At 35.8% G+C, this 12431-nt stretch overlaps 2 protein-coding genes across 2 annotated transcripts; one reads left to right on the forward strand and one right to left on the reverse strand.

Annotated features, from left to right (window-relative positions):
* Nucleotides 1-1167: 1167 nt before the first annotated feature.
* LOC144555367 (calmodulin-binding protein 60 B-like) lies at nt 1168-4962 on the forward strand. Its single transcript, XM_078303666.1, has 8 exons — nt 1168-1676; nt 1894-1969; nt 2074-2126; nt 2224-2720; nt 3061-3221; nt 3567-3767; nt 3874-4000; nt 4499-4962. The coding sequence occupies exons 1-8, from the start codon at nt 1588-1590 to the stop codon at nt 4777-4779; spliced, it is 1485 nt and encodes a 494-aa protein (XP_078159792.1). The 5' UTR covers nt 1168-1587; the 3' UTR covers nt 4780-4962.
* Nucleotides 4963-5982: 1020 nt separating this feature from the next.
* On the reverse strand, nt 5983-11186 carry LOC144555369 (putative protein phosphatase 2C 33). The gene is made up of 7 exons (XM_078303667.1): nt 10620-11186; nt 10145-10316; nt 9540-9757; nt 8980-9087; nt 7872-7997; nt 6763-7016; nt 5983-6561 (listed from the first exon to the last, which is right to left on the reverse strand). The coding sequence occupies exons 1-7, from the start codon at nt 10845-10847 to the stop codon at nt 6357-6359; spliced, it is 1311 nt and encodes a 436-aa protein (XP_078159793.1). The 5' UTR covers nt 10848-11186; the 3' UTR covers nt 5983-6356.
* Nucleotides 11187-12431: the final 1245 nt, after the last annotated feature.

The raw sequence follows: 12431 nt of genomic DNA on the forward strand, positions 1-12431 counted from the left end.
ACAAAAAAATTATATATATTTTTAAGAGATGATAATTATCGTTCTACAAATTTTGTGTATCTATCTCTCAGTATATAATTTTGTATATACACAATAAATAGTCTGGTTTAAATTCCAACAACCAACTATTAAGAATATATATATATATATATAACGAACGAGCTAATATGATTTTAAATTCAGCTAATGATACACTGCCACGTCAGAAATAGTAGAATAATATCAACTTGTTCGTAAAAAATTAAAGATAAATCAACCCACTTATGTAAAATAAGATAAGAAAGAAATAACAAAGACATGGCTGGCACACTTGGAATTTTTTAATTTATATTTACTAGCTGTGAAGTCTCATGTTGCTTTATACTGTTTTAATTGTTATTTTGTGATTTTATATTTTCTTTTTAATAATGAGTTAAAACACGTTATAAGAATACATGTGGGAATATTTATTTTTCTATTCTATGATTCAAGTAAAATAATGCGGGGGAATAAATTTCTCTGACAAAGAAATGATGATTTTTGTACTATATTATAATTTTTATATGAAAAAAATTGTGATCTCACTATATACTTGATCACTTGATGTGATGAGTAATCCCAAATGAAATTAACATTAATTATATATAATTTGAGTAAGGCTATGGTATTTTATAATGCGTATTTTATAATATATCCAATCAACGAATTATTGCGATTTTATTAGTTTGAAATGTTTTGTAAAAATAATACTACAGATTTAATATTTTGGAAATATTTATATTACAGATTTAATTTTTTTTTTCTTAAATGCTATCAATAAAAAAGACCAGGCGTCGGTAGGCAAGCCGCAAGATTTAAATCAGTTAATAGCCAGGTTTAAACATATACTGTTCAATCTGAAATGAACGACCAAGATTTATCTTGGACCATCCAAATGAATTTTGAACTATGGGAGATTCCGAATGGATCTACTGGATCTTAACTTCTTCTTCGTTTCTCTGAGGTAACATAATATTTGAGTTTATATTCAGACCGTTCGATCAGAATCCGGATCAATCAGGGACGAGGTGAAATGCACGGGATCTTTTCGTGCCAAAGCTGATGGGACGGTCCAGATCTAAACATAAAAATTTCTGTTACCTCAGTTGATATGAATTCCCTCTTCCCCTCCTCTCTGACTCGCTCCATTCCCTCTCTCTCTCTCTCTAAACCCTAACAACCAAAAACTACCAGAGACAGGGACCCCAGTTTCCCTGCTTCCTCGAACTTTCTCGTGGCGACATTCTTTTCTCCTCTTGGTTTTCAGCGCCAAGATCGCTTTCGACAACCTCCTCATCTGATATGTGTACTGGCGCTACGTGCGCAGTCTGAGAAACTACTGTAATTCACCTTTTGCTCCCTCTGTCAAAATTCCATCCTTTTTGAAAAAGTCCGAATCTTTGTTGTTTTTACTTTTGCCTCCCCTCCCTTTTTTTCTCGGGGCGCGCGAGGGCTTCTTCGTCACGATGCATGAGAAGCTTCTCCGCTGCTTCTCTGTTAACTTCGTATATATATCTGACATAATGATGCCAATCAAATTATGTCTTAGTCATCTTCAATTGGTTAGATATGGATTTAAAGAGGGTTTTGAGTAATGAAGGGGATGGGGAAGATGATTTGTTGGTGCAAGACTCTAAACGAAGAAAGGCTGTTGTCAAGTGAGTAGATTTTGAATCTGACTGTTGATTTTGATTTGAATTGTTAATTAAACTTGGCTTTGTAGTTTGAGCATTGTGTGTGATTTTGTTTTTTGTAGTTTTAATGTTGGCCTTCTTTTGAACCACTGCATTGTGTGCTAATGGTTTCTTAATTGAAGCTAATCCTATATTTCATAATATATTGCTAATTCTCTTGTTTGATTCAATTTAATTACAGTTCTGTGAAAGAAGCAATGGGAGCGAGATATATGCAACTCAATTTGCCAAAAATTGAACCTTTTCTGCGCAAAGTTGTAAGATCTCTTCTATAGTAACCTTTCTCCTTGCATGTAAGATGTTTGACAAAATGCTATATGGCCTTTTATTCATTTATTGACTCTGTTAAATTCAAATTCAGGTCCAAGAAGAGGTGCAAAATGCTCTTATACGCCATGTGCATGTGACACACAGGTATATAAAACAGAATTAAATAGAAGTTTCTAGTTTTAAATTTAACTATCAGAAAGTTTTCGTTTCTGATTTTCAATTTTGAATGGTTTGACTGTAGATATCCACTTCAGATTCCGGCAGGGTCACCGAGACACCAGTACCAGCTTTCTTTCAAGACGGAATTACCCCAAACACTTTTCACAAGCAGCCCCATAAAAACCCAAAATAACCAACCTATCCAAATTTGCCTTACTGACGCTATTGTAAACCAAGTTGTGACCTCCTCCCCTCTCTCCTCAGCAAGAGTTGAAATTGTAGTACTTGATGGAGATTTTAACAGCGACGAAAGAAATTCTTGGACTGAAACTGAATTTGCAGAAAGTATAGTTCTGGAAAGGGAAGGGAAGCGGCCACTTCTCTCAGGTGAGGTCGAGATTAAACTGACTGGTGGGGTAGGGTTCATTACTGACATAGCCTTCACTGACAACTCCAGCTGGAGGCGCAACAGGAGATTTAGACTGGGTGCTAGGGTTTTTGTGGGTGTTAATGGTACTGAAGAGAAAGTGCAAGAGGGAGTTAGCAGTGCTTTCATGGTCAAAGATCATCGTGGCGAGTGTAAGTATTTTTGTTTTTCCTTAACGGTACTTTTACAATGCGTTTTTTTTTTTTTTTTTTTTTTACTTTCTGTTAAGGACTTGAGGCCAATAGCAAAATATAATATTTGGCAGTACCAATTTGCCTCCAGGCAATCTGAGACAATTGCTAAAAAGGGAAAAAAAAAAATCAGAGTGAAGAGCCTTGAATAATGGATGGGCATAAATTGGTATAATATGGTATATAGCGGTATTTTGCTTGTACCTTAGCCATAACAATCACGGTTGTCTCTCTGTGTTTTTGAAACTCAACCAAGTACCGTATCAAACACTAATTTTGTATTTTTTTTATTTTATTTTAGCATATAAGAAGCATCATCCTCCTGCTCTATTGGATGACGTGTGGCGATTGGAGAAAATAGGAAAAGATGGGGTCTTTCATAAAAGATTGGCTGATTGCAACATAAGCACTGTTCAAGATTTCTTGAGAAAACTCGTTATTGATCCAGAAGGCTTACGCAATGTAAGAAATGTAGATTACAATTGGTTACTCTTTTAACTGCAAAAAATACCCAGAGGTTTTCATTTGTTAAAGCATGATCCATTACTTTTTGAGCTTTTGAAGATACACACAACTGTTAGATTCGTAGAACTAGAAATTGAACAGGTTATATTACATGGACATAAAATTTATATTCAGAACACCGGTATTAATCTTACATTCGTTAGAAAGGAATTTTAGGGGAGAATGGTTACTTTCTGGCTTAAATACACTTTGATTTTAACAAAAAATTATTTTCTGCCAATAAACTGAAAAATGTTATTTTCTGAGTTTATGTTTAAATTCTTTTATGCTACTGTTTTCTAGTTACTTGGAAGTGGAATGTCAAACAAAATGTGGGAAGCTACAATAGAGCATGCAAGGGAGTGCTGCTTGGATTATAACAAGTTCTATTCTTACAATAGCGGCCAAGGAATTGTTCTTTTATTAAATTGCATTTACCAACCTGTCGGATCTATTTTTGGTAACAGTTACTGCAGCCTGAAAGAGCTTACTTTACCCGAGAAGGTACACTCTTTATGCCTTTTCATCTTTTTCTTTTATTTCATTCTTTCATTTTTTTTTCTAGGAAGGCCCAAATCTTTATTGTGGGGTACAAATTTTTTTTTTTTAGGCAATTGTGGACAGATTAAAGTACGAATGCTACAAATATCCTGAAAAAATAATGGAGCTCAATCAAGAGCAAGCGAAGAATGTGCAAGTGCCTGTTGATGCTTCGGATTTGCTCGTGACTAATCTTGGTAAGGCATTCTCAATGTTGGGGTTTATATACATAAAAGGAGTGCCATTGTTATTTGTGATATTTGAAATTTGAAAACATCCATAACTCGAACTTAACTGGGTGTAAGGGAAAACCAAAAAGGAGGAAAAAATTTCCTTGGTTCTGTAATTAAACAACATAAATAAAATGGCCTTTCCTCTAAATTAGTTTTGAATTTTGACTTTCTTTTGTTTGTCTTGTTTTTTAAAAACGTGATTGAAATCAGTTATATTTATGTAAAAACTAGCGTCTTTCTGCAAAGACAATCCAAATAAAATGTTGGTCTGAGAAAGAAAGAAATATTTCTACATTACAAAAAAGTGTACACCTTTACTACAATTCCTTGGCTTTTTCTAATGAAGTCCTTTCTGCAAATACCAAAAATCATGGATGTTTCCTGCAAATCAAAATATGGGCGTGTTCCACAATTATTAATTTGAAAATGCTAAGCATTTGTTAAATATTTGCTTTTGGACAGAACAATCAACTCCTGGAATGAACTTTGCACTACCACACGCACCGTCAGAAGTCATAGAAGATCTGTTGCAGATAACTGGAATAGTTCCTCCACAGTCACCTACGGCTCCTAACCAGTACAATTCATTTTCAGGAAGTGCTTTCAGTGCAGGCAGTATTGCCGATACTGGAGGACTATTATTTTCTGGTGTTAGAGGTGAGAATAAGAACATTATGGGGTGTTATTCAGAAATGGATACGAGGAACTCATGTGGCGATTCTATTTTTTTGGGATCATTCTGACGGTTTTACACAGGTTTGTAGTGCCCAAATGATAACTTAGTAGGTATTTTTTGGGGGTTGGGAGTACATTTTTTTTTTCCTCATCTTTTGATGTTGCTGTGTTTTCTTTCCTAGTTTCCTTGTACTCTGTAATTGGCAGTTCTGTACATGATTGAAATTGTAAATTATTTAGTGATGAGGTGCTAGTTTTGATTCCTTAAATTGTACTCGGAACTTAGCAATGTTTATCTCACATTTTTGTTTCATTCATTTTTGGCCTACCAGTTTGAGCTTGTTATCACAAATGCGAACGTTGTTCTATACACAGTTAGCCATTATACGTCACCACGTGAATATCGAACAAGGAAACTAACCCCCCCGCCCCCCGCGTCCCCTCCCCCCGACACACGACCACCCAAATTTTTTTTTTTCAAAGTTAAACAAATAGAATAGTTGTATCTCAAACCTCTGATAATTTAACTGGAAGGAAAACAAAAAAGAAATTAATCGTTCTGATTTCTCCTCAGGGAGGCATCTGTGGCTGTAGAGGATCGTTCCCAGCTTGCTCCAGTTTGCTGGGGGGTGGTCCAGTGGTTGTCTGACAGACTCCTCCAATATTTTTATTTTTTCAATTTTAACTCCCTTTTTTTTGTGAAATTAGTGTTTGATGAATAAAGGAATCAATATGTTGAAATATATCAGCGACTCAAGGGCATCAATTGCGTCAGGATTTCAAAATAAAAGGACCAGTACCAGTATCAGAGGACAGGTACTACTGGTCCCGTGCAAATTCACTTAATTCAACTCTTACTATGCACTGAGCATATTGGTTCATACTACAAATCAGTATTTTTATGTTTAAAGTCTAAATAGTCAATTTGAACCGCACAACATAATTCTCATATAAAAATGTACCTTCAGACTAAAATTTTCGTTTTTTTAAGAATCAATTTTACTATTTTTCTAAATAGGTAAAAAATCACTGATTTTGAATGGTTGAGAATCTTTATATCAAGTGTTTTCGATCTAGCTTAAAAAAATAGTACAAAATTCCAAAATATGTAGAATTTGATTTAAAAGTATACATTTATATGGAAATCATATTGAACATTTCGGGTCAATTGTTTGAACTATAAAAATGAAAATCTTGATCCATAATATAGACCAATACGCACTATGCATAGTACCGTGGCCTCACTCGTAAAATATTATATATGGTACATATGCCAAGACAGAAAACAAAAAAGAAATTAAATAAAAAAAATTATATAGTGCATTAGTTCAAGCTCTCTTAAATACATGTCAAATCCATCAAAACAAATGGCCTCTAGCTCTTTCAATTCAAACATTCTCAGTGTATAAACAACACACATTAGTACAGATCTCCCAAGTTGGTTAGCCAGTTCAAACCCTCAACTTTCTTAAAATTAGATTTAGACCCCTCAACTTCCCTGGTGCACTGGTTAGTTCTCTTGCTCTCTCTCTCTCTCTTCTCTCACCAAACAAAAGCAAGGTTTATTCTCCATTTTTACAGAAAACTACTAGAAAAATCTGACTGCACAACCAAATTTGAATTGCATGAAATATTAGCAAAGATTTCATCTGTTTTTAGGTGGTTTGGGAGGGCGGTTCTTTCCTTCCATTGCATCCTTCTTTTTTCTGCAGTCGGTACAGAGAAATGGACCCACCAGTTTGTTCTGGCTCAATTTGGGGCCATTATCCGTTAGTAGATCTTCACTAGGTGATTGTTGCAGTTGACATATTGCACAACGGAATGGATCAGAGCTTGCCCTGGATGGTAACCTGTAATACAAAAAACCCCAGGATGAGTTGATCTCAATTTATGTTTTTTCAAAAAAACAATTATGGTGAGTATAAATATTAAATGCCTCGAAATAGATAGATCATTCATAAAAAAATTGTTCCTAACAAAAACATTGATTGGTCTTTATCGAGTCTGACAGTTGCCAAAATTCCCATTCCACAAATAAAAAAAATGCTTGCCTTTTTTCAAGCATGGCAGATCCCTCTTCAAATAATTCCTCAATTGAACCAACAGAGCGAGAAGAGCGTCCTGCTTTACCCTCATCACTCATTGTATGTGACTTTTTGCCGAGAAACAGAGCCTTCAGCTTCTGAGCCTTCTTTGGAGAAGGCAGCGACAGCTCTGCGCCAGCTGTAACATTGCGAATTGTTGTGATTACATCAACCACCAAGCATGTCGTGTCATCTTTCAATCCACTTGTTCTCAATGCATTCTAAAAAGAAAACATAAAAATGACTTATTGAATAGTTCAAGGAAAAACTAAGGATTTTCAACATAAATTAAACTCTTGATAAACCTCCTCTAGATTTGCCCTAAGTTGATTTTTGAAATGATAATTAATTAGATTTGACTACTGTAGTCTAGAAAAAGAATACATTTTTAATTACAAATTCATATAGCACAGTTTGAAAATAATGCATGCCACAGGTAAATTTCATTGTCCAAAACCAAGTATTTTTCCAGAAAGCAAGTCCTTTTCTGATAGTTTGATAAAAATTATGGACAACAGAGAAACTAAGAAAGCATCATTTCTAAACCACAGAGATGTATTTTTTAAGTAACATAATCATCTTTCCCTTCTTATATTAAGCAATTTCTCACGTCTGGTCCAGTCAGATCAGTTAGTATTGGTGTTAATCAGTTGCATCTTATCCTAGTACTTCCATTATGTTGAGTAGCCAGGACTGGTACTTAATCTTACATCCATTTGTTTTGATACATAGCAAATCTCGTGTTCCAAGTCAGTTTGAGTTTCATGCCAAGTGCACTTGGTCAGGACTGAGTGACCAAAAATTAAAAAAACATCCTCAGTTTGAGCACTGGGTCCCCAAATTCCAGTTAAACAGGTATCTCTGCCAAATTTCAGTTAAACACGGTTAATCACACGTCTGACCATTTGTAGCACCAGATCTCTGCCAAATTTCAAGCCATGAGGTGACAGATTCTAATCCCAGAGAAGACAGAAGGTGATGACTAAGTTCAAGGGCTTCGGAATTACCAATATATGAATATAATACATAAACATGTAAATTGACTTTAAAGTAAAAGAGTGCAATAGTAGCTTTACCTTAACGATTGTTCTTGCAGCTTCTTTGGTAAACAAGCCCCGGCAAGACTTGACAGCCACATCATTCTTCATTGCATCCCAAATCCCATCTGAGGCCATAATTAGCCGTCCACCCGTATTTGGGAGCTAAATAAATGGTAAATTAACTGAATGATATCCTTGAAAACATATAGAACTACTGTGAAGAGATATCAATGAACTGAATAAATGGAAAACATATAGACTCCAGTTGGATTTCATTTCTCGCCTACCCCAACTTGTTTGGGACTAAAGGCTTAGTTGTTGTTGTTGTTGTATCAGTTCTATTAACCAAACGACCCAACCGAAGTTAGTCCATTGTTCTTTTTTCCATAAAAATTTGGTCAACAAAACACAAAGCAATAGGGTTTTTGCTACAGCGCCAATTACTTGGCAGTCTTCGCAAAGAAGATAAATTATAAGGTCACCAATAATCCTGAAAAAAATTGACCATGGCAGAGCTTATATTGGAATTGCAATGACCGAGACAATTTTTCTTCTCCATATTCATGTATTTAACTTTCGGAATATATTTTGTCAGAGCCTCCAAAACTAAACCTAATTGTTACTTCATGTGAAAATTGAAATAAAACAAATGTGAGGTGCAAGCTATGTGAGGTGCAAACTTGTCAAGAAACAAATTATTCTTATTGAAATATATGCAAATGTATAGAATATATATTCAATACATTGCTGTCCCTAAACGAATTGGTACTTTCAAAAACCAGCCTCCATTTTGGCTCCACTCCTCATGTACTCTTCAAATGGCTCCACTTTGGTTACCTCAAAACCAGCCTTCATCTTAAAAATTTAATTGTTTAAGATATGTAACTTGAAGTATCATAAATTCATAATAGAACTGTTAGATGTGATCCAAATGCTGTAATTTTTCTATGTAATGTAGAGAAAAGGGATGTAAATCATATCTAAAGTTCCATTTTGCTATTTGTTTTTCTAATTTTATTTAACTTGCAAAAAATGGAGCCAAGATGGAGGCACGCAACAGTTGAACCCTCTACCAGGCAATACAATAAACACACGAGTGAAAGCAAAGCATAGACCAATCCGCCAGTACAAAATGTGATGTTACCTTGACTTGCTTCACATGAGGCACTGGGACTATAAACTCCCCAACATCCATATCTCCGATAGACCTTGACAAGCACAACCCACCTGGCCAGCATCGGAGCGGACCAACCTGAAACCAAATAAATAATAGGTTATTACTTAAAAAAACAGTACAAAAATAAATGGCTTCAAGCCCAGAAAAGACAAAGCAATAACTTTTGTGTATACCACTAGTCTTTACTCTTCACCTACTTCCGTAAAAAGAATGTTAATAATAACTGTCACCAAGATGTTGCCAGAGTTGATTAGTAGAGGATCGTTATGGGAATTTTACATGTTTTAAAGATACAGATGTGACATCGTTCTGCTTGCTCAGTGATGCATGAGTCTTCCCATTTTGAAGGACTCAAATGATATCTCAAACTGTAAAGAATTTGAAATTGCTATCCTGATTTTGTCACATCATTTGAATGTGTATGATAATTTGCATTTTCCCATGCTACACATGACATTTGATGATTTCTAGGAGAGGCGCAACACTTTTCAGAAAAAAAAATAAAATTAGGTGACACACTTCCATACCTCCTGGCCACCACAAATGTTGAGTCTTCCAACCTCACCGCCACTCGCTCTGACACGGTTGACCTCATCCTCATTATCATCTAATCGGTGATCCACTGTAAGCAATGAGAGCTCGCCACATGGCGTCACCAAAATGCATCTTGAATCCCCAACTGATGCCACTGTAACAGTGAGCCCGTCGATGACTACTAGTGTGGCCGTGGTGCCCGACACCTCTCCTGTTAAGGATAAAATGTTACAAATTTGAATTTTTTTTTTTCAAATTTTGTCTGTTTTGCAAGACAACCTTGATTTATGCACACTGGTAAAATCAACTGCCAGTATTTCTGCTCTGCATCATTGAATCTTAATTTGTAAGAAAACTTACTGATGCGACAAACATCATAACACAGAAATATCCAAAGAAAAACATGGGTCTGATATAAAGGACATAAACATAAGACAGAGCACCATAGAAGACATTGGATTACCATACCGACTGATGCTGGTGCATAGAAGGTAGGTAGATACCAGCATTATGTTCATTTAGAGCACAAAAATACAGCATCCATGAGAGATGTATAGATCAGTGAAATAAGAACAAAAAAATAAAATAAAATAAATACCTCTTCTCTGAAAATCTATATCGCACTTGACAAAACCAGCCACAAGTGCACTAGGTAGAGTTTGCAACCACTCATCTCTGCTAATCCCTTCTGGCACTGCACTCATCACATGATCCAATAAATGCTCCTTTGAGTACACAGCAGCTGATACCCCATTGTGTCCATCAAATACCTATACAAAACAAATCATATCAGATAAGAACCGAAACTAACATAAATATATTCATAGGGATTTACTCCCTAAAACACATTGTATTAAGAAAGGAAAAACTAGCAGTTACTAGAGCGATCAAGGTCATTTTCACAATTATAGTGAAGGAACAAGGTCCATTCCAAAAAAGTATAATTTCCATCAGGCAACCCCCAAAATAAGACATAAACCTCTGCTAGCTGGAGTCTCATACAAAGTACGCAACAATGCAGGGGCCTAATTACAAAACAAAAAGTTCCCCAACAAAAAGCAGAAACAACATACACCAAAGACAGAGAAAGAGGTGGAGGGATCGTTAGGCACGCGAAGGCAATCTGGTTTGATAAGGACCAAATCCTCCCCACGCTTGGCGTAGTTGTAATACTCGTACTTCACGATTGGATTATCTGAGTTTTCCTCGCGAAGCTCACGACCGATCAGCGTAGCAAGGGGGACGAGCGGCGGCCGTCCGATCGGACCGGAGTCAGGCGAGATCGCCGTGGCGGCGCTCATTGCGGAGGGAATCGGAGAACCTAATCCATCCGCATTGCAGTGGCAGGGATCAGTTGTACGAAATGCGCATTCTCCGAGCGGCGATTGGAGAGGGAAAGAAGGAAATGGGAGTGTGATGGGATCTAATCTGATGGTATGAAAGAAGAGAAGAGGAGAACTGGAGGAGAGAGAAAGAGGGTTGGTATTAGAGAGGGTATGTATATAGCTGGATTTTGGGTGATTTGGGGATTTGAGGGACCTCGACGGAGGAACTGAGAGAGAGGGAGAGAGAGAGAGAGAGAAGAGGGACAGAGGGGATTGGCGAACGAGTAATGAAAAAAAAAAAAATTGAATTAAAAAATTGAGAGAGAAATTGTGTGGGAGGAGGAATCAGGAAGCGTATCCTCTGCGGAGCCAATTCCTACGGAGCTGTGCGGATTTTTTAATCTGTTCCGTTCGTTTAGGATCGGACACACAAGATCAGATCTTGTCCGAATTGAAAAAATATATATATATTTTCAAAAATTGCAAAATCTGATATGGTTCGTCCGATCCGAATCGAACGGACCAGATTAAAAGCTCCGCAGCGATTGGCTCCGCAGAGGATACGCTTCCGAAGGAATCATGGGTGCTTTGACGGCTTGGCTCCAGCAAGGCACGCACTGCTACGGGTACGCAATTAATGTACCCCTATTTGTCCCGATGGTTGCTTGCTGGGGACAGGACCGGATCGAATCAACGGATAATAACTGAACTGAAAATTAAATGCAATACAAAATTAAAAAGGAGTAATTTTTCGAATGACCACAAATTTGAGGAGTAATTTTCCGGATAATAAGAGATAATTTTTTATGTTATTAATCAAATCTTCTGTCCACATGTTGACAGAAAAATTATGCTCATAGACTAATCTCTGTAATTATTTTATGTATATTTTAATCTGAACGATAATAATTATAATATGAATAGTATTTGAATTTTGAAATACACTCTCTGTATTTTTATATTAATCTTTCATATTGAAGCAGACATAAAATGAATGAACAGATAGAGTCTGTGGGCAGGAAATTTGATTCTAAGATGTGACTATTTGTTAATCGATATAAAGCATAGTTACTCGAGATATCAGTCAAATACAAAAACAACATATAACAAAAATATATCTAAGTCGTGAATTTTAGTTCCGAGCTCACAGATTTTTATCGGTAACAAAAAAAAATTGAGTAGAAATCGGATTAAAATCAATTGAATTAAGCTCTGAATTACTTAACCTTAATCGAGAAAAATCTGATATCAATTTATATAATTATATTGTAAGTATTTAATATCTAACTTACTCATGACATAACAATTTTAAATTCCACGAATGATTATATAAAACTATGTGCGGACAAAAGGTATGATAGTCATATAAAACAAACTTCTTATATTAAGTTGATTTGATGGAGAAATAATAATGTAAAGAACTTGAGCTTGAGACTTGAAAATAATTATCGTTTTAAATCAAATAAGCTAAACGATCTAAGAGACAATTATAACTTGCGCCGTATAATTTTTTTATGGAGCTAATTTTCGCACCCTATAATTGTACTTCGTGTTCTCTAA

This window comes from Carex rostrata, chromosome 6, assembly GCF_964058835.1.
Source record: "Carex rostrata chromosome 6, lpCarRost1.2, whole genome shotgun sequence".
NCBI classification, from domain to species: Eukaryota; Viridiplantae; Streptophyta; class Magnoliopsida; order Poales; family Cyperaceae; genus Carex; species Carex rostrata.